General features: G+C 43.6%; 1 protein-coding gene across 1 annotated transcript in view; it reads right to left on the bottom strand.

The window, feature by feature from the left end:
- Positions 1–6,147, bottom strand: part of LOC123990596 (histidine-rich glycoprotein-like) — a 38,706-nt gene extending 32,559 nt beyond the window's left edge. The window contains exon 1 of the mRNA XM_046291227.1: positions 6,081–6,147. Coding sequence (XP_046147183.1) covers positions 6,081–6,147 — 67 coding nt within the window. The remainder of the gene's footprint in view (positions 1–6,080) is intronic.
- Between the last annotated feature and the right edge of the window lie 17,069 nt (positions 6,148–23,216).

The raw sequence follows: 23,216 nt of genomic DNA, 5'->3' as shown, positions 1-23,216 counted from the left end.
TATCACAGGACCACTGATACTATCTGGGGTTGGCAAATCACTACCTCCTGCTTTCTCAGGAGCCCCCCGTGGGAACCAAGGGCCTGAGCTGATCAATGCTCTGCAACTAGCTTTATTGACATGACAAATGTTACATCTGCATTGACAGAGCTGTGTGGACAAACAGCGTGCAGAAAGACAGAAGAGCAGAGGGAGAAAAAAGGACTGTCAAAATGCTAAAAGGAAGTCTGGCTTGCCATAGTGATACCTTATTATTTTGACCCAATGGTTAGACATCAGTGATCAATCCAACTCCCATCTTTACCTGATGAACCACACTTCATCATGGCCCTATGAACCAGCCAGATACTGTTAAGGACCTTGGGCCCACATACATTTCAGTTATCAAATATGTGTCGTCATGTCTCACTTTCCAAAGGACTCTGATGACCTGGACTAATTTAATTAAGAGGACCATCTATATTTGATTAAGATTTTAATAATTGCCAGCCAGCACTACATAACGTTTGATAAGTACCATCCCATAAAAGATAATTTACTTTTAAAGTAATTATACTTTTCCCCTCCTTATATTTGATCTGCGATGGACTTCTACTACTCAAGCAATTTGTACAATATTTAATGTGAAGTTATTTAGTAATTTGGAGATTAACCTGCCACTCAAGCAGATGAATGGTCACTTAATTACGACACTAATCACTTCTAATATGTCAGTTCATGAATATATGAAGGAGTAGGGATGTCTATCTTGATACTTCTTCAAGAGTTGAATGGGAGTGGAAACTGGAGATTCTTCGATGCAGAGAGATTTGCGGTGTGCTTTAGATCTTTACACAACGGATATTTCAATGTAAAATAATCAGATTAAAAGGTTGGATTATTATGTTTTCTGTAGAAATACAGGTAGGACATGTTTGTATCTTGAAAACAGAGAGAATTGCACTGTGTGCTCTTGTGTCAGATTTTGTGCTTGGCTCCATATCTCAGTGTTGTTGAAGGGGGGTGATCCATGCTGCACAGTACAGACATGTGCCCTGCCCAGGCAGCCAGCCCCAGGCAACCCCAGGCAGGGTAGAGCTGCGAGGGGCTCAGGCCTGCCCTCTACTCCCACCCTGATGGGTGATGCATTGCCTGGGAGGTCTGCAGGCGTCTGCATGGGGGACGGGGGCAGGCAATAGGACTGCAGGAGGCTTGAATAGGGAGCAGAAAGGGCCCCAGAGCTGGATATGAGATGTGTTTTGTCATGAGCATCTGTCTTAGTCACAAGGCGTAGAACAACCCCAGAGCATCAGGGCAAGGCGAGGTGACGTTGACAGGGTCTCAGTGCTGTGATCAGCTGCTCTCCTGCTTAGCTCCATTAGCACTTACCAAACTCCCCCGCTCTCTTCCCCGTTCTCTCTATCTGTCTGTTTTTCTCTCATTCTCTCTCAATTCAATTCAAAGGGACTTCATTGGCATGGCATATGTGTTTACATGAAATAAACAATGTCAAAAATAAGAAGACACAAAACAAATCAACAACAGACTATTAGAATTTAAGAGTAAACATTGCACTCAAAAAAAGTTTTAAAAAGATAAAGACATTTGAAGTGTTAAATCAGATATGTACAGTATTTTATCAATGTGCAAATAGTTGTCGTTCGAATAGTAGGGGAAGATAAACAAACAGATGAATGTTGGTGGTATTTACAGTGTTGTTTGTGCTCAACTGGTTGCCCTTTTCTCATGGCAACGGGCCACACATCTTGCTGCTGTGATTGCACACTGCGGTATTTCGCCTAACAGATAGGGGAGCTTATCAATGTTAGATTTGTTTTCAAATTCTTTGTGGGTCTGTGTGATCTGAGGGAAATATGTATCGCTAATGTGGTCATACAGGTTAGAGGTTAGAAAATGCAGTTCAGTTTCCACTTCCTTTTGTGGGCAGTGTGCACATAGCCTGTCTTCTCTCGAGAGCCAGGTCTGCCTATGGCGGCCTCTCTCAATAGCAAGGCTATGCTCACTGAGTCTGTACATAGTCAAGGATTTTCTTCATTTTGGGTCAGTCACAGTGGTCAGGTATTCTGCCACTGTGTATTCTCTGTGTATGGCCAGATAGCATTCCAATTGGCTCTGTTTTTTGGTTGATTCTTTCCGGTGTGTCAGATACTCTTTTTGTTTTCTCATAATTTGGTTGGGTCTAATTGTGTTGCCGTCCTGGGGCTCTGTGGGGTCTGTTTGTGAACAGAGTCCAAGAACCAACTGGCTGGTTCATCTCTCTGTAGGTGAGGGCTTTGTGGTGGAGAGCGTGGGCATCGCTTCCTTTTAGGTGGTTATAGAATTTAACAGCGCTTTTCTGGATTTTGATAACTGGGGGGTATAGTCCATATTCTGCTTCTGATTTTGCGTTGTACACTAAGTTTATTTTTGCAGAATTCTGCATGCAGAGTCTCAATTGAGTGTTTGTGCCATTTTGGGAATTTTTGGTTGGTGAGTGGACCCCAGACCTCACAACCATAGAGGGCAATGGGATCTATAACTGACTGAAGTATTTTTAGCCAGATCCTAATTGGGATGTCAAGTTTTATGTTCTTTTTGATGTGGTAGAAGGCCCTTATTGCCTTCCTTCTCTCTCTCTCTCTCTCTCTCTCTCTCTCTCTCTCTCTCTCTTTATCTATCTATTTATCTCTCTCTCAGCACCTGCACTCACCACGCTCTGCCTGTCACACACTGGCTCTCAGGGAGGGCGAAGAACCAACGATCAATGAATAATGCTCATCTGTCATGTTTGCTATGAGATTTTTCCTTGATATCCAGGAGTTATCCACAGAGACTCAAAGAAAAATCTGTTTTCATGTAGTGATACGGTATGCTGAAAGCAGAAGCATTATGTGTGTATTTTAATGAAGACCGAATGTATCCTTCATATCATCTTAGATGATAGTCTGCTAAATGGACCAGGATACCTTGCATATCTACACGGTTGTGATGAAAGTGGACGTTGTCTATCAGGTTACTGTCCCTGTTCCGATAGTGTGACCAATTAACCCATTTCAGCAAAGGAGCATTGTGTAGGCCTCACACACGGCTATAGATAGCTGTGGGGCGTGCTGGAGAAAACAGATTAGCACATTAGCTTAGTGGGGGCTGAAGGAGGACCTCTGGCCTTGATGCCCCCAGGCTGTGCCGCCTCCAGGCTGAGGCTCTGCTGCCTGGGTATCAGAGAATCCGCCACTCACTGACATCAGTCTGCTCCATTATCCTCCGCTCTCTTCGCCTGTGGTAGAAGGGCTTTAGAGGCTTTAAAGAATCAACCGCTCCTCCTCCCTCTCTCTTTCCCTTTCTGTCTCCCTCTTCCTCTGCCGCTACATCCCCACCTCCCTGTTAATAACTGCGTGTTTTGTACCACAGATTGTTGGCTGCTCGCATACACAAGTTTTATTGTCATTCGTATTTCCTTTTTTTTTTACGAACGAACCATAGTCAATTGTATAATATTTCCAGATATATTCAAAGTGAAATATCTACTTCCTCTCCGACTACACACAGAAAAGCTTTGGAACAGGTGAATGACTTCATTGACCTACACCTACATTCCCTAAACCCCATAGAATCTGCTGCCTAGTTCCCTTTCAGTCTGGGAGTGAGGGTTAACTTGAAGAGCTTCTCTCATTCTCTCCCTCTCCTCAAGCCCCTCTGGCCCTACATGCAGGCGCGAATGAGAACCTGCAAAATCTATACCGCGTCTTCAGAAGAAACAACCCTCTCCCTCCATGGTGATATTGACCCTGTCAGTGAAGTTCTGGTTCAGTGGTCGGGTGCCTCACTGCTCGGCAGAGGTGTGGGACTGTGGGAGGAGAGATACGGCCCTGTCTGGAACCCAGGTGTGCTGAAGCAAGCTGTTAAATTTGGTCATTACTCCTGTAATAGTGCTTTTATGGTCAGCGCTGAGAGGTCGCTGGAGTCCCAGTGGCTCCAGGGAGAGCGGGGCTGGAGAGAGGGACCCAGGCATCACTTGTCAGACTGACGTGAGGAGGATATAAAAACAATGTCCAGCATAGTGTATAAGGCTGGTGATGGATTGCCGGACAGACATCCACACATCCAGCTGAAGGATTGAAGGATGAGAGATCACTGAGTATAATGAGTAAAAATGATCAACAGAAAGAGGAAAAAAGGAGGTAGAAATGGGCTACTCCACTCATATCACTTCTTTTCTATCTGGAACCTAAAAGGGTTCTTCGGCTGGCCGCATAGGACAGCGATTTTTATCCTGACCGGACGCGGGGCAGGTCGGGGAGAAGGAACATAATTACAAATAATTTGCAGACTGAACATTTTAAAATGAAGCCCAAACAGATATAATATTTGATCATAATCATTTCAAACCTTGCTTATATTTGTATATGATCAAATGTGTCTCTATTATAAGTTTTTATTTTTTGTATTTTTATTTCACCTTTATTTAACCAGGTAGGCTAGTTGAGAACAAGTTCTCATTTGCAACTGCGACCTGGCCAAGATAAAGCATAGCAGTGTGAACAGACAACACAGAGTTACACATGGAGTAAACAATTAACAAGTCAATAACACAGTAGAAAAAAAGGGGAGTCTATATACAATGTGTGCAAAAGGCATGAGGAGGTAGGCGAATAATTACAATATTGCAGATTAACACTGGAGTGATAAATGATCAGATGATCATGTACAGGTAGAGATATTGGTGTGCAAAAGAGCAGAAAAGTAAATAAATAAAAACTGTGGGGATGAGGTAGGTGAAAATGGGTGGGCTATTTACCAATAGATTATGTACAGCTGCAGCGATCGGTTAGCTGCTCAGTTAGCTGATGTTTGAAGTTGGTGAGGGAGATAAAAGTCTCCAACTTCAGCGATTTTTGCAATTCGTTCCAGTACTCTGCTGCCTGTGACTGGAACGAATTGCAAAAATCGCTGAAGTTGGAGACTTTTATCTCCCTCACCAACTTCAAACATCAGCTAACTGAGCAGGCCGAATGAGGTGTTGGCTTTAGGGATGATCAGTGAGATACACCTGCTGGAGCGCGTGCTACGGATGGGTGTTGCCATCGTGACCAGTGAACTGAGATAAGGCGGAGCTTTACCTAGCATGGCCTTGTAGATGACCTGGAGCCAGTGGGTCTGGCGACGAATATGTAGCGAGGGCCAGCCGACTAGAGCATACAAGTCGCAGTGGTGGGTAGTATAAGGTGCTTTAGTGACAAAACGGATGGCACTGTGATAAACTGCAATCCAGTTTGCTGAGTAGAGTGTTGGAAGCGATTTTGTAGATGACATCGCCAGTTTTGTAGATGACATAGTCAGTTTTACTAGGGTAAGCTTGGCAGCGTGAGTGAAGGAGGCTTTGTTGCGGGAATACTTTGGAACAAATTTCTAATTAAAATAACTTTGTTTTTACTGTCTTATGTCCAAAAATGAAAAAATAAATTTAAAAAAAATCTAATCCACTTCAAATCAGCGTAGAAGAAGGGGAGGAAATTTTAAAGCCTTGAGACAATTGAGACATGGATTATGTATGTGTGCCATTCAGAGGGTGAATGGGCAAGACAAAAAAAATTAAGTGCTTTTGAACGGGGTATGGTAGCAGATGACAGGCACACCGATTTGCATCAAGAACTGCAACGCTGCTGTGTTTTTCACACTCAACAGTTTTCCGTGTGTATCAAGAATGGTCCACCACCAAAGGACATCCAGCCAACTTTACACAACTGTGGGAAGCATTGGAGTCAACTTGGGCCAGTATCCCTGTGGAACACTTTCGGCACATTGTAGTCCATTCCCCGTCGAATGGAGGCTGTGCTAAGGGCAAAAGTTTGGAATTTTAGGAAGGTGTTCCTAGTGTTTTATAAATATATATTTTTTTGGTGAGGTTGGACCCTGGTGCAGAGAAGAGACCAGACAAGGAATCAGTGGTTAAGGATAAACATAAATACTTTACTGATAAATAGTAGCCACAGGATCACAGTACACTGGAGAAAAGAAACCCACTAAGTCTCAAAAACTAACTCAGGAAACAAACAAGACTCACCGATGCCCCCAACAGGGAGCAGAAGGCCTTCCAATACCGTTCAACGAACTGGGGCCCACGATCTGAGACAATGTCCTGGGGAAGTCTGTGTAGTCGAAATACATGGGTAATCATGTCTCCAAGGCATGGGTAAGCTGCCTTGGAGAACTGATCAACAACCACCAGGATAGAGGTAATGAAGATGGAGGTAATGCTTGGGATGGAGGTAACCCTGTGATAAAGTCTATGGACAGGTGGGACCAGGGCTGGGCTGGGGATGGGCAGAGGTTGGAGAGACCCAGCCGGTCGCTGTCGTCAGGAATTGCTTGGGCACAGGTGTAACAGGCCGCAACAAAGGATTTCACATCCTCAATCATGTTGGGCCACCAGAATTTCCATGTCAGGAACTCTAGTGTCCGATTAACCCCTGGATGCCCAGTTCATTTAGAGGAGTGTCCCCATTGTAACACTCAAGAACGGGCTGATTGCGGAACATAAAGTCTGTTAGTGGGACCCCCGCCGGGGTCAGGTTCTTCGGTCTGAGCTTTTCGTACCGTGGTCTCAATACTCCATATCATATGGACCACAATGCAGGAGCTGGGGATGATGGCCTCAGAGTCCCTCTACTCGTTAGAGACATTGTGTTGCCGGGACAGGGTGACTGCTTTCTGATTCTTGGATCACGGACGATAGGCTAGTGTGAAATCAAAACGGTTAAAAAACAGAGCCCACCTAAGACTGGCAAGCATTCAACCTCCTTGCTTCTTGAGTGGAGACCAAGTTATAATGATCCGTTCAGATCACAAAAGGATGAGGTGATCTCCACCCCTCAAGGGCCCACTTAACTGCTAAGAGCTCCCGATTGCCTATACCGTAGTTGCATTCTGCTGGCGAGAACCGCTTGTAGAGAAAGGCGCATGGGTGCAGTTTCTTATCCTCCTAGTTCTGCTGTGAAAGGACCGCCCCTGCTCCAGTGTCCGAGACTTCCACCTCTACCACAAAGGGACGAGTAGGATCAGGATGAACGAGAATGGTCCGGAGGTGAAACATCCCTTGAGCTCCATGAATGCCCTATCAGCCTCGGGAGTCCAGCAAAAATGGGTCTAGGACTTGCGTGTTGGGACAGTGAGAGAGGCTGCCACCGCACCAAAGTTGCGTATAAAACGTCTGTAAAAATTGGCAAACCCAAGGAACAGCTGGACCTGCTTCAGTGAGGTGGGATGGGGCCAGTTGGATGCCGCCTCAACCTTTACAGGCTCCATTTGAATGCCTGCGGTAGAGATACTGTGACCCAGGACGGAAACTTGAGATATGTGGAACTCACACTTCTCTATCTTGACATATAGTTGACTCTGCAGGAGACATCTCAGGACTTGGCGGACGTGCAGTATGTGTTCTGGAAGGGTTTTGGAGAAGATCAGAATGTTGTCGAGGTTAATAATGAGGAACCAATTCAACATATCCCTTAGAGTGTCATTGACCAATGCTTGAAAGACTGCCAGTGAGTTCGACAATCTGTAAGGCATGACTAAATGACTAAATGACCACTAGGGGGTGTTAAAGGCAGTTTTCCACTCAAATCCCTATCTGATTCTCACCAGATTGTTAGCGATGCAGAAGTCCAGTTTGGTGAAGAATTGGGCCCCTTGGGCCAACTCCAAGGCGGCAGACCACAGGGGTAGATGGAAAGGGGGTTCAGCCCTCTGTAATCGATGCAAGGACGCAGGCTTCCATCCTTCTTAGCCATGAAGAAGAAGCGAATGAAACCTGCCTCCAGCAACTCCCGGATGTAATTGTACATGACTGCTGCTTCAGGGGTCGAGAGGGAGTACAGACGGCCCTGGGGAGGTGTGGAGCCAAGATAGGAGTTCTATGGCACAGTCGTATGGTTGATGGGAGGGAAGTGTGGTGGCCGTCATACCGCTTGGGGGCTGGGATCTTGGGTTCCCGGTGCAGGTTCCTTAGAGGAGCTACAGCTACACCTGTAGAACTGGGTGATGAAATTTGGGCATTGGCTCCTTGAAGTTGACTGTGATTGGAGGGAATCGGTGCCCAGAGGGTCTCTGATATTTGGAAGAGTTGTTCCTTGCTGCCGCCCCAGCAGTGCACCTTGGTGGTTAACAACATTCTTGATCTGGGTGATCTCTGCTGGGTCTATGTTTGGGCAGAAGCTTGCTGTGACGTGGTTAGGTTGGACCCTGGTGCAGAGAAGAGACCTGGCGAGGAATCAGTGGTGAAGGATAAACATAAATGCTTTACTGTTAAAACCTTTTGTAACTAGGGGGCAGTATTTTCATTTTTGGATAAAAAACGTTCCCGTTTTAAACGCTATATTTTGTAACGACAAGATGCTCGACTATGCATACAATTGACCGCTTTGGATAGAAAACACTCTGACGTTTCCAAAACTGCAAAGATATTGTCTGTGAGTGCAACAGAACTGATGTTACAGGCGAAACCCAGATAAAAATCCAACCAGGAAGTGCACCATATTTTGAAAGCCCCGCATGCCAATGACTCCGTAAATGGCTGTGAATGGGTTACGAATGAGCTTACACTTTCTATGTATTCCCCAAGGTGTCTACAGCATTGTGACGTCTTTTTACGCATTTATGTTGAAGAATAGCCGTAAGGGACCACATTGAGCAAGTGGTCACATGATGGCTCCCGCAGAAAATCTTGCATAAAGTACACAAGTAGCCATTTTTCCAATCGCTTCTTATGAGAAACCAATTGTCCCGGTGGATATTTTATCGAATAGATATGTGTAAAACACCTTGAGGATAGATTCTAAACAACGTTTGCCATGTTTCTGTTCGATATTATGGAGCTAATTTGGAAAAAAGTTTGCCGTTGTAGTGACTGCATTTTTCGGTCGATTTCTCAGCTAAACGTGAAGAACAAACGGAGCTATTTCGCCTACAAAAATAATATTTTTGGAAAAAAGGAACATTTGCTATCTAACTGGGAGTCTCTTGGGTGAAAACATTCAAAGTTATTCAAAGGTAAATTATTTAATTTGATTGCTTTTCTTATTTTCGTGAAAATGTTGCCTGCTGGTAGCAGAGCCTAGCATAGCATTATGCCATGATAAACTTACACAAATGCCTGTCTAGCTTTGGCTGTAAAGCATATTTTGAAAATCTGAGATGACAGTGTGATTAACAAAAGGCTAAGCTATGTCTCAATATATTTAATTTGTGATTTTCATGAATAGGAACATTTTCTAGGCATATTTATGGCTGCTGCGTTATGCTAATTGGTTTGAGGCTATGATTACGCTCCCACATGTGGGGTGGGTAGTAATTAAACAGTAGCCGCAGTAGCATAATAAACACTAAGTCTCAAAAACTCACTCAGGAAACAAACACACACGGTAAACAATTCAAGTTTCTGCAAAGGAAACCAGAAAACACACCTCTTTTAACAGGAAAATCATAATGAGTATTAGGACACACCTGAGCGTCATTAATGTCTCTAGGACAGTCTATGCCACCCTCTAGTGGAAGGTGGAATCATGACATCCACTAATGATGACCAACTTCTGGTAGCAGGCATTATAGAAAATTAACATCCCACTGGGCACACACTGGTTGAATCAACATAGTTTCCATGTAATTTCAATGAAATTATGTTGAACCAATGTGGAATAGATATTGAGTTGACAGGTCTCGTAAACAGGTCTCATAAACAATCTCTCAAGCACAAGCCTATGTGCTATTGAGCAGCCAGCTAATCTTTATATTTAAAATCTAGCCAACTTGGATCTATTTGCTTGCTAACAAGGTAGAACAGTTCAACTGTTAAGAATACACCCTCCTGTCCGTTTCCAACTGTTTGAACAACACAGCTTGTTCACTTTGTTTAGGTGTTGAAATCAAGTGACCAACCTGGATAAGAAGATGTTTATTTCTCCGAATGAGAACGAGTTGCCAATTCCTTATACAAATGCATATTTTTATGATCATTGCACATTTATAAAACACCGACTAGACAACTAGCACATAACAGTATGTGGCTAAAATGCTGCTAGCGGTACGTGGTAACGGAATGCCGCGCAAGATTTTCCACAATCATGTTTGTTGACACTCCCCTTTAGTGGGGTCTGCTCTGTTCTACATTTTGTGAGTTCAGACATTAAAAAGGATATCATTAGAGGGAGAATAGACCGATTCAGTTGGACCAAACCTTAGCGAGTTGAAACAGCATAGAAGCAGATGATGATGAGACCAAAAATACAGAAACGTTCATAAAATCGGAAGAAGAAAAAAACGTCATTCTTGCGATACAGGCATTTGGAACATCACACTAAAACAAACATTTGAAATCATATTAATTCAATACTTTGCAGAGCCCTACTTTGAAAAACCCTTTTCGGTTCCAGGTAGAACCCTATTGAGTTCCATGTAGAACCCTTTCCCCAGAGGGTTCTACATGGAACCCAAAAGAGCTCTTCCTGGAACCAAAAGGCATTCTCTTACTGGGTCAGCCGAAGAACCCGCTTGGAATCCTTTTTTCTGAGTGTAGGAAGGAGGATGGATGGTGGAAACGGATAAGACACATATACCACGTTCTCAGACTTGTGTGTGCTTGTATTTGTGGTTGGAGCATCTGACTATCTGTGTGTTGTTTGTTCAAGTATGTCTGCATGCATCTATTTGTGTTTATGTGCATAAGTGTGTTTGCATACATATGTGTGAATGCATGTGTTGATTTGTATGTGTTGACAGGGCTGGAGGGAGGATCTGGGGGGAGGAGAGAGCAGTCCTAACGGCTTTTTGAATGAGATAAATGGCTTACAGATGGCCCACTCAATATATTCAAATGAGACATGCAAAACAGGGGCGGGGTGAGGCAAGGCTTGGACAGTCTCAGCTGTAGCCATGTCTCTCTGTGATCACAGACTCCTCACTCCCTACCAGCCTCGTGGCACTACACACCAATATGGCACATTACTGAGACAGATGATTACAGTAAACGAGTAGGTTTAAAGAACAGCAGTCATACAATCTCTCCTCAAGAGATCTAGGTTTGACAACGTGTTATGCAGTTATTTTTTTGTCAACATCAAAACATTTCTTGGTAACAATTAAGTACCTTACTGTGCTTGTTTCTATTTAAAATATATATATTTTTTTTAATTTAAAAGCTTCTTAGCAAAGAAACATTTCTCAAGCAAGAATCTTGCTAGGACTGTCTGGGAGGGGTCTGAGTGGGGAATTAAAAATGAAAACTAGCTGTTATTGGCAGAGAGGTTTGGAACTCTTTCTTATTGGTCTATTAACTCATTTACCATCTGGTGATGTTCCCACCAAAACGTATTTTCAAAAGCTCTTACAATAAAGGGGCAATATCATAATTTCACAATTTCACAGGATTATTCGAACCTCACAGTGTGGAAATATATACAGTTGAAGTTGGAAGTTTACATACACCTTAGACAAATACATTTAAACTCAGTTTTTCACAATTCCTGACATTTAAAAAAATAAATTCCCTGCCTTAGGTCAATTAGGATCACCACTTCATTTTAAGAATGTGAAATGTCAAAATAATAGTAGAGAGAATGATTTATGTCAGCTTTTGTTTCTTTCTTCACATTTCCAGTGGGTCAGAAGTATACATAGACTCAATTAGTATTTGGTAGCATGGCCTTTAAATTGTTTAACTTGGGTCAAGCTTTTTGGGTAGCCTTCCACCAGCTTCCCACAATAAATTGGGTGAATGTTGGCTCATTCCTCCTGACAGAGCTGAAGTAGCTGAGTCAGGTTTGTAAGCCTTCTTGCTCGCACACGCTTTTTCAGTTCCACCCACAATTTTTCTATGGGATTGAGGTCAGGGCTTTGTGATGGCCACTCCAATACCTTGACTTTGTTGTCCTTAAGACATTTAGCCACAACTTTGGAAGTATGCTTGGGGTCATTGTCCATTTGGAAGACCCATTTGCGACCAAGCTTTAACGTCCTGTCTGATGTCTTGAGATGTTGCGTCAATATATCCACATAATATCCTCCCTCATGATGCCATCTATTTTGTGAAGTGTACCAAACCCTCCTGCAGCAAAGCACCCCCCCACAACATGATGCTGCCACCCCCGTTGGGATGATATTCTTCTGCTGGCAAGCCTCACCCTTTTTCCTCCGAACATAACGATGGTCATTATGGCCAAACAATTCTATTTTTGTTTCATCAGACCAGGGGACATTTCTCCAAAAAGTTCAATATTTGTCCCCATGTGCAGTTGCAAACCATAGTCTGGCTTTTTTTATGGCGGTTTTGGAGCAGGCTTCTTCCTTGCTGAGCGGCCTTTCAGGTTATGTCGATATAGGACTCGTTTTACTGTGGATATAGATACTTTTGTACCTGTTTCCTCCAGCATCTTCACAAGTTCCTTTGCTGTTGTTATGGGATTGATTTGCACTTTTCACACCAAAGTACGTTCATCTCTAGGAGACAGAATGCATCTCCTTCCTGAGATGTATGACGGCTGTGTGGTCACATGGTGTTTATACTTGCGCACTATTGTTTGTACAGATGAACATGGTACCTTCAGGCATTTGGAAATTGCTCCCAAGGATGAACCAGACTTGTGGAGTTCGGCAATTTTGTTTTCTGAGGTCTTGGCTGATATCTTTTGATTTTCCCATGATGTCAAGCAAAGAGGAACTGAGTTTGAAGGTAGGCCTTGAAATATACCCACAGGTACACCTCCAATTGACTCAAATGATGTCAGTTAGCCTGTCAGAGGCTTCTAAAGCCATGACATAATTTTCGGGAATTTTCCAAGCTGTTTAAAGGCACAGTCAATTTAGTGTATGGAAACTTCTGACCCACTGGAATTGTGATACAGTGAATTATAAGTGAAATAATCTGTCTATAAAGAATTGCTGGAATAATTACGTATCATGCACAAAGCAGATGTCCTAACCGACTTGCCAAAACTATAAGAAATTTGTGGAGTGGTTGAAAAACGAGTAAACATCCGACTTCAACTGTATGCATATAAAAAAACAGGATATCCACGTTTTTGACTGCACTGGGACTTTAAATATAACTACGCATTGTTATTGGAGACTATGTATATGGGAGTTTGGAGTGTGTGTTTGTGTAAAAGCAGGACTTGGTGATCCTGTGACCAACGGTGAGTCTACGAGTCAGGGTGTGAGGTCAACGTTCAGGGAGAGTGCAGCTCGTAAGAGGGCGATCAGTTGTTTGGGGAAGAAAGGAGTGAAGGGGGAGTGGAGGTGGGAACTCCAGCTGTTTTCACAGGGAAAGGGTAATGTCCATTGTTAATCCTAGCTGGGACACCCCTCTCCCCCACCCTGCCTGTCCTGGCCTTCCCTCCACCTGGCTCTCTAGCTACCCTGACTATTGACCCTTTTTGTGCTAACTATTTTGACTCATCATGTATGCTGCTATTAATGTTTATCATCTCTCCTGTTGCCTAGTCACTTTACCCGTACCTATATGTACGTATCTACCCCAATGACTTTGTACCCCTGCACATGGACTCGGTACTGGTGCCCTGTGTATACAGCCAAGTTAACGTTACTTAGTGTGTATTTATTGCTTGTGTTATTATCTATTATTTCTTTATTTTCTTTCTCTCTGCATTGTTGGGAAGGGCCCATAACTAAGCATTTCACTGTTGTTTACGAAGCATGTGACAAATACAATTTGGTTTTGATTGGATTTGATTTGATTATAGGAACTACAGGGAACACTGACTGCTTGATAAACAAATAACTCACACACATCTGGTACAAACAAGGATAGATGGTGTTTCTCCACAATTTACTCCAAGCTTACCTCAATCAAACTTTACTTCATTTGGTTTCACCTGTTAAAGTAAATTAAGAACAGTCTTCCTGTAATGAAGCCGTTCAAAGCCGTTTCTCACTGATCATTGGTAGTTAATTAAGGGTTATTGCTCTGACATCTACATTCCAGAGGGTAGAACCATATCTAACCATCAGAATACACTTTACAATCGTATGTTATACTTTCCCTCCCTCTCTATCTAATAATTTACTTTGGATGATGATTTAGAAATGTTCCACTTGGTAACATATATACTCTGGGCTGCATAGTTTGTGGAAATCAATACTCCATTTTTTTTTTGATCTCTCTCTACAGACAGCTAGCGTCCTGAAGCCAAGATTTGTCAACACAGTATGTGGCTGATATTCAATCAATGATAGCTTGTATTTACCCGTGGCTCACCTTTCACATTGGGAGAGGGAAAAAACCCAATGCGATTATGCACATGAAGAATTAATCCGGAGATGAGCACAGGGTAATGTATGGTAATTATCCGACAGGATATTCTTACACAACGATTAGCATATCTTGAAGCCCAGACAGGGGAGGGGGGGCAGTGAGGGAGGAATAAAAGGACAGTGGCTGCTGATAAGAGCCCGGCTTGTTTTTTATGTAGATGAAAAATGTGGATATGATGGCTAAAGGCACTGTTTTGACACACACACACAGGCATGAGAATGTGCACGCTTACAGATACACACGCACACATGCACACGCACACACACAGAAGACACCCCATCAGGGATCACGGAGAAAGATGGGGAAAGGGAGGCACGTGAAAACCTGACCACAGCAGAAAACACAAACGTTCATTGTGGATAAGAATTCTGTAGGTAGACAGATGTTTCTTGTCATGCAGCTGCATGTGCAGTGAATATCCACGAACCATGGCTAAATATGATATATTTCCATTTCTATTCTATTATAATGTACTGGCAAAGAGCTGTGATAAATTGTGACCAATGTCGTGTTACTGCCTTTTAGTATATTCTCTCACTCCCCCCGTCTCTCTCCCCGTCTCTCCCCGTCTCTCCCCGTCTCTCCCCGTCTCTCCCCCCGTCTCTCCCCCCGTCTCTCTCCCCGTCTCTCCCCGTCTCCCCCCGTCTCTCCCCCCGTCTCCCCCCGTCTCTCCCCGTCTCTCCCCGTCTCTCCCCGTCTCCCCCCCCCGTCTCTCCCCCGTCTCTCTCCCCATCTCCCCCCGTCTCTCCCCGTCACTCCCCCCGTCTCTCTCCCCGTCTCTCCCCGTCTCTCCCCGTCTCTCCCCCCGTCTCTCTCCCCGTCTCCCCCCGTCTCCCCCCATCTCCCCCGTCTCTCCCCGTCACTCCCCCGTCTCTCTCCCCGTCTCTCCCCGTCTCTCCCCGTCTCTCCCCGTCTCCCCCGTCTCTCTCCCTGTCTCTCCCCGTCTCTCCCCGTCTCTCTCTCTCTCTCTCTCTCTCTCTCTCTCTCTCTCTCTCTCTCTCTCTCTCTCTCTCTCTCTCTCTCTCTCGCGCTCTCTCTCTCTCTGTGCCTCTGTCTCTCCCTCTCTATGTTTCTGTGTGTGTATCTCTCTCTCCCTCTCTCTGTTTCTCTGCCTCTCTCTTTCTCCTACATCTACACACACTTCATGGTTTATTTTGCCTGTATCTGCCTCCTCCCTGTCAATATCCACTATCACTTAATGCACGCTTGGCTGGTGTTTACAGCATTGTAGATACAATCACTATATTGACTGAGTACTACCGTATGCTGGAGGTGCAGAAGCAACACTGAAGGGTGGAGGTGGGGTGGCCCTTCATACGAAACTGAATTTTATACTATTACTTTATACTATTACTTTATAGCTGGGGTCAACTAGATTCAGCCTTAGGCCGTTTTTTTCTTGAGCGGATGGTCGGTGGGCCAGAACATAATTACATATAATTTGTCAACTGCAAACTGACCGCAGGAAGATATAATATTTTATCATAATCATTTAAAACCTTGCTTACATTTGTATACGATCACGTGTCTCTCTATCATGCGTGAGCATATACTTAGGAAAATATATCCTACATCTAAATCACTTGTAACTGATTTCCTGGTGTTTTTACAGTAAATTTCTTATATTCTTTTGCCCAGAAACTTGGGGGGCCAAATAAAACCACCCGTGGTTCAAATTCGGCCCTCATGCCGCCAGTTGGTGAACACTGCTTTATAGCAATGGATTTAAAGTTCATACATTTCCTAATACCTAAGATACAACCATTTATTTATGTAACCTTATCCGCTGCCCTATCTCACTATATCTATTCCCACCTAAAATGTTGAACTGTGGTGTTGAGAGGAAACAAAGGTATTGCTGGATACAGTTGGATAAGGATACATTTATTATATCTTCATTGATTTAGTATGATTCATGTTGTTCATTCTCATTCATTTTTTATTGAACTGGATGTCTCACAGTAAATCAGCATTTTCTTTTCTCCTCAGTGATATTCTCCTTCTCATAAAAGGAAAGTCTCCCTCCTTCGAATTCTCCATGGTCGGCTGGCAGCACATAAATCCATGGAGTGCATATGAATGTGTCTGCTGTCACACCTAACCTGAACACTGCCTCCAAACGCAGCCCTAGAGAACGAGACACAGGTTCACCAGAGCATCATTTTCCTCCTCCACGCGTGCAGCGCTGTAACGACGGAAAGGGAAATGGCTTTCTAACTACCTCTTGCTTTTTGTTCTCCGTGCCCTACGCCCTACGCACATGCATAAACAAAGTCCCCACGAGCCACTGTATCAATTCTAACTTTGGTATTGAGGTGTAATCGGGCATGTAGGACACCAGCTTGCTGAAGCGCGGGGGCCTTTGTGAGGCGCCCATCTGTTTGGTGCACGGGATCGGGCTGGGTCCCACTGAGAGGACTGGATGAAAGGGCGAGTGTAAGAGGGGCCAGCTGAAAACACAAGGGTGGGCGGCTGCCTCGGGACGCCAGTCTGTGGAGCTCCTTCCTCCCCGTGTGTCACGGTGCTCTCTTATTCTAATGGAGCATCCTGGACTACCCCTCACGCATACAACTCAGAGATCAGACACTGCTGCTAGACACACACAGGGAATCACACACAAGCCATGTGTGTGTGTGTGTGTGTGTGTGTGTGTGTGTGTGTGTGTGTGTGTGTGTGTGTGTGTGTGTGTGTGTGTGTGTGTGTGTGTGTGTGTGTGTGTGTGTGTGTGTGTGTGTGTGTGTGTGTGTGTGTGTGTGTGTGTGTGTGTGTGTGTGTGTGTGTGTGTGTGTGAATACGTCTATGCTTGTACTACAAGCCTAGACGTGTGCATGCATGTGTGCACACCAAGATTGTGTCTGTATTTTTCCCACATATTTTCCTTCTCCAGGCACAACAGTTTGGCTAATATTTTCCTATTGACTTGACAATGTACATATTACCCAAACTCAGTGACCCCTGAGAAGCACATTTCTGTGTGAGCACAGATCGATTGATACAGTGTTCTATCCTCTCTGTTTGTCTGTAGTGAGAAGATGGAGTAGCATGGGTGCAGATGATAAGCTGAAGCAGGCCAGTCATATTACCCAGCTAGGAGCCGTGGTCACAGGCCTGATTACAGCTCCAACATGGATCACCCATGGTTACTGGCCCTCCTCATAAGCAAGACTCCGCTCTCTATGACATCATGTAGTCCTTTACAACATACCCTCACACCAACAACCTAGAGGAACCTGATAACTTGGTAGAAACCAAAGGTCACAAATTACGTTAGCGTAAGGGAAGCTGCTAAGTGTTTGTGATTTTAATTTAATATGTCATACTCATCCCCCATCAGATCATTGAATGTAAATTATCATTTTATGTCATCTGTTAAAATAGCTATGGGTTTTGCTTGACGCTATGGTTATGGAGAGAAATCATAGTTGGTAGTGAGGCTATAGCCAGAACTTCCAGCGGAACATTTTTTTCCATATCAGAACCCTAACTAAATCATGAATAAAAATCCAACAATATAAAAGATTGAAAACAATGATTGGATATGGAATTGGTGCAATTAGCAATGAACGCCTAAATATTAGCAACATTTTAAATGACCTAAAGAAGATGATACTTTGAGTGATATTTTCCATGATATCTGTGTAACTGATCTGAAAGGAGCATTAAACGCGGACAGGTTGGGGATATGGGGCAGGTGATTGGCTTGTGTGAAAGTTGGCATGTGTTCTGGACAGGGACACACCACAGGTCTCTCTTACCCTCAAGTCTTTTCGGCCAGGCACCATATGCCCTCCAGCTTCATCAAGCCCCAATACACCCCTCCTCTCCCCCATTAACCCCTCCAAAACCCCCACCCCAACCCACCTCCCATGCACCCCCGGTATCTGGCCATGGCTGCTTAAATGAGTACAAAGCATGGGGCAGGGCAGCTCAGCTGGCCTCCACGCCCCACTTGACATAGGTTTGACCTCTGCTGTGTGTTTCCTCCCTGTAGGCTGCACCTCCACCCCGACACAGGCTGTCTCTCTATCTCCTCTCCCCACACACGCTGCTCCCAGCCAGGGCTGCCATCCAGGGCCCGGGTGCATCCTCAGGTCATACGGGTCAATTATATTCAAATTGAAGAGAAATGATCTACAAATAAGAGAGTAATGCGAGGGAAGTTCCTCTTTTATGGTTTACAGACGCTGAGCCTCAATGTTGTCTGGGTTATTGTATATGGAACTGAAAGTCAATTCATATGTCTGACTGATATTGGCATATTTGCTGTGTATACGGACGAGATAGGATTATATCTCAAAACATGGTAGAATTCTAATTAGCTAAATGTATTGCTGTTTTATTGAGTGTCATCCTACTATGATGTTGTACAGATTTTGGATACTACATCAACCTCTATCTCTCGTGCTCTCTCACGCTCTCTTTCTCTTTCTCTCTCTCTCTTTCTCTCTCTCTCTCTCTCTCACACACACACATACATACATACATACATACATACATACATACATACATACATACATACATACATACATACATACATACATACATACATACATACGTACGTACGTACGTACATACACACACACACACATACATACATACATACATACATACATACATACATACATACATACATACATACATACATACATACATACATACATACATACATACATACATACATACATACATACATACATACATACATACATACATACATACATACATACATACATACATACATACATACATACATACATACATACGTACATACATACGTACATACGTACATACGTACAGACATACATACAGACATACATAGAGACATACATACAGCACACACACACACAGAGCGAAGCAGCATGGCCTCACAGACGTGGCCAGTGTGAGTGAAAGGCGTATAACAGCTCCTATCCCTGAGGGGTTGATGACACTAAAGAGACCAAACAGAAGCTGCAGCGTGAGCGTGACAGAGTGGGGAGGAGAGGAGGGGAGGGGGAAAGGGGGCGCATCAGCCCCTCTGACATTCTGCTCTTTACAACTTTACAAAATAGCCTTTTAATTTTCCTGACCGTCTGGGGTGTCTGAGTTGTGCCTGCATCAATCACCATCATCACTGGGCTTCAGGCACACTGTCCCCAGGGCCCTCTCACTGCAAGGCCCCCAGGCTTCCTCTCCTCCTGGGGGAGCCTCTCTCCTCCTCTCCCCTGTCCTCTACCTAACCCTCTCTCCTCCTCTCTCTCTCATCATCACTCACACAACCCCTGTCACACTGCCTGGATCCTCCCTCATGTTATCATTCTCATCTAGCCTCTCTTTTCCCTAACATTAATATATTTATCAAATTGCTTTGTTTTACCATTTAAAAAAATGCATGCATTTACCATCGAACGTGAAAAAACATATCTTAGATGAAATGTCAAATAAGTTTGCCTGTCTTAAACAAATTATTGATATAAATGTAGCCTCATGGCTTAATGTAGACTAATATTGTACAGTATTGTATGAACTGACAATGCCTCATAGCCCAAACCCTCAGGTCTTGTTGGCCTGACATCTTGTTGTGCCCTCCAGCTTCATCAAGCCAACAGTTGCTCAAGTCATCTTGAGGGTCAGCTAAGAAATCCCTCGTGATTGTTCAATGTATATTCCGTGGCAAAACTGTACCGGGATCTGTCTGATTGATTCACCAACATACTGAGCAGAGCTGTTTGATTAGAGACACTGAAGCCTGCTTCATTAACCTAATGTACTGTACTCTCCCTGGGTGGCTTTGGTATGTAAATGTTTATTTGTCTGCACGATTCCTTCACCCTTTGTGGTAGTTCTGGTAGAGCCCTGAATGATGATGGTAGAATTGAAGACTATCAATGGTATGGACTAACAGGGTGTGTCTTGATGAATACACATCATTGAGCGAGACAAATCCATGATATGAATTGGCAGACGAGGGGAGAGGTGGTCGATACGGATTACAGCTAAGCCTCTTCTCTTTGTGGCTGTTGGCTGTGGTGTTGATGGGCTCTCCCAGAAGCCGTGTGGGGCTGGAGGTGGTTCATAGCTGGCAGGCTGGAGAAGACTTATACCTGAGAGCTCTACCTCTCCAATCCCTACCCTCCGCAGTCACACTGTACTGGCACACACAGACCAACCACTGCCAGCAGGGCAAGCACTTGGCAAGTTATTGTGATAACAAGTCAACTGGATGAGAGGAACACATTTGGTAAATGATAGGAAAACACAGCAAAATCCGATGCATATATATTCACCTCCAGCTGTCCAGTTACATATACAGCACCAGTCAAAGGTTGGACACACCTACTCATTCCAGGGTTTTTCTTTATTTTGTACTATTTTGTACATTGTAGAATAATAGTGAAGACATCAAAACTATGAAATAACACATATGGAATCATGTAAGCATCAGCTGTTAGAGCAGCTTACCGATCATTGCACCTGTACACAGCCCATCTGTAAATAGCCCACCCAACTACCTCATCCCCATATTGTTTTTGTTTTTTTTGCACTTTTGCACCACCATATCTCTACTTGCACATCATCTGCACATCTATCACTCCAGTGTTAATGCTAAATTGTAATTATTTTGCCACTAAGGCCTATTTATTTCCTTACCTCCCTAATCTTACAACATTTGCACAACCTGTATTTAGATTTTTCTATTGTGTTATTGACTGTACGTTTGTTTATCCCATGTGTAATTCTGTGTTGTTTTTGTCTCACTGCTTTACTTTATCTTGGACAGGTCGCAGTTGTAAATGAGAACTTGTTCTCAACTGGCCTACCTGGTTAAATAAAGGTGGAATTAAAAATAAAATAACATGCAGTAACCAAAAAAGTGTTAAACAAACGTTAAACAAGCCATTCTTTGCCTTGATGACAGCTTTGCACACTCTTGGCATTCTCTCAACCAGCTTCATGAGGTAGTCACCTGGAGTGCATTTCATTTAACAGGTGTGCTTTGTTAAAAGTTCATTTGTGGAATTTCTTGTGTTTGTGCCAATCAGTTGTGTTGTGATAAGATAGCGGTGGTATACAGAATATAGCCCTATTTGGTAAAAAAACAAATCAATATTATATCAAAAACAGTTCAAATAAGCAAATAGAAACGACATTCCATCATTACCTTAAGACATGAAAGTCAGTCAATACGGAACATTTCAAGGACTTTAAAAGTTTCTTCAAGTGCAGTGGCAAAATCCATCAAGCACTATGATGAAACTGGCTCTCATGAAGACCACCACAGGAAAGGAAGACCCAGAGTTACCTCTGCTGCAGAGGATAAGTTCATTAGAGTTACCAGCCTCAGAAATTGCAGCCCAAATAAATGCTTCACAGAGTTCAAATAACAGACACATCTCGACATCAACTGTTCAGAGGAGATTGCGTGAATTAGGCCTTCGTGGTCAAATTGCTGCTAAGAAACCACTACTAAAAAACTGGGGAGGCAAGTAGCCTAGTGGTTAGAGCGGACTAGGAACTGAGAGGCTGCAAGATTGAATCCCTGAGCTGACAAGGTAAAGATCTGTCGTTCTTCCCCTGAACAAGGCAGTTAACCCATTGTTCCTAGACCGTCACTGAGAATAATTTGTTCTTAGCTGACTTGCCTAGTTAAATAAATAAATAAAGAAGAAGAAGAGACTTGCTTGGGCCAAGAAACACAAGCAACAGACATTAGACCGGTGGAAATCTGTTTGATGACTTTAGATTTTTGGTTCCTACCGCCATGTCTTTGTGAGACACAGAGTAGGTGAACGGATGATTTCTGCATGTTTCGTTCCTACCGTGAAGCATGTAGGAGGAGGTGTGATGGTGTGGGGCTGCTTTTCTGGTGACACTGTCTGTAATTTATTTAGAATTCAAGGCCCCCTAACCAGCATGGCTACCACAGCATTCTGCAGTGATACGCCATCCCATCTGGTCTGCGCTTAGTGGGACTATGATTTGTTTTTCAACAGGACAATGACTGAACACACCTCCAGGCTGTGTAAAGGCTATTTGACCAATAAGGTGAGTGATGGAGCGCTGCATCAGATGACCTGGCCTCCACAATTACCCAACTTCAACACAACAGCATTCCAGGTGAAGCTGGTTGAGAGAATGCCAAGAGTGTGCAAAGCTGTCATCAAGGCAAAGGGTGGCCTCTTTGAAGAATCTCAAATATAAAATATATTTTGATTTGTTTAATACTTTTTTGGTTACCACATGATTCCATATTTGTTATTTCATAGTTTTGATGTCTTCACTATAATCATATAATGTAGAAAATAGTTTTAAAAAAAAAGAAAAACCCTTGAATGAGTAGGTGTGTCCAAACTTTTGACTGGTATTGTGCATACACAGTATATTGGGGTGTTCAAGGACTGTTGTGGTGTGCTTTGGTTTTTTCTGAGCACTCTATGTGCTGTGTGCTGCACTGAGGGGGCTAGTGCTGCCCCACTTCTTGCTGCCCTGAAAAATTGCTGAAGTGTGTCATTTCTCAATGGCCTTCGGGGCTGCTTGCTGAGAGGACAGGAGGTGCAGGTGTTGTGTGTGTCAGGATGCTTAAACCTTGCTTAACACTCTCAAGGTAGCCTTCTGGTGCCTCTTGTGTTATTTACCCTGCTTCCTCTCCAACTAAACATCACGCAAAGGTGTCAAAAGGTGAAACTATCACTGCAAAATATACATTACAGTACCAAGAATGTTGAGATAATTAAATGAAAAAAATATCAGATTATCTTACTTTTATGCGGTTCAATGATTTCAATGATTCAATTAATAGCATTCGTACTTTTTGTATTTTGAACCACTTTGAGTCTAAATTAGTCAGAACCGAGCCCTCTCACAACATACACTACATGCCCCCCCCCCCTTTCCACTAGATGTTGGAACATTCAGCCACAGGGGCATTAGTGAG

Source organism: Oncorhynchus gorbuscha, linkage group LG02 (genome assembly GCF_021184085.1).
Source record: "Oncorhynchus gorbuscha isolate QuinsamMale2020 ecotype Even-year linkage group LG02, OgorEven_v1.0, whole genome shotgun sequence".
Taxonomy (NCBI): Eukaryota; Metazoa; Chordata; class Actinopteri; order Salmoniformes; family Salmonidae; genus Oncorhynchus; species Oncorhynchus gorbuscha.
Note: the sequence above shows the minus strand (reverse complement) of the source record. Positions and strands in the feature narration are given on the sequence as shown.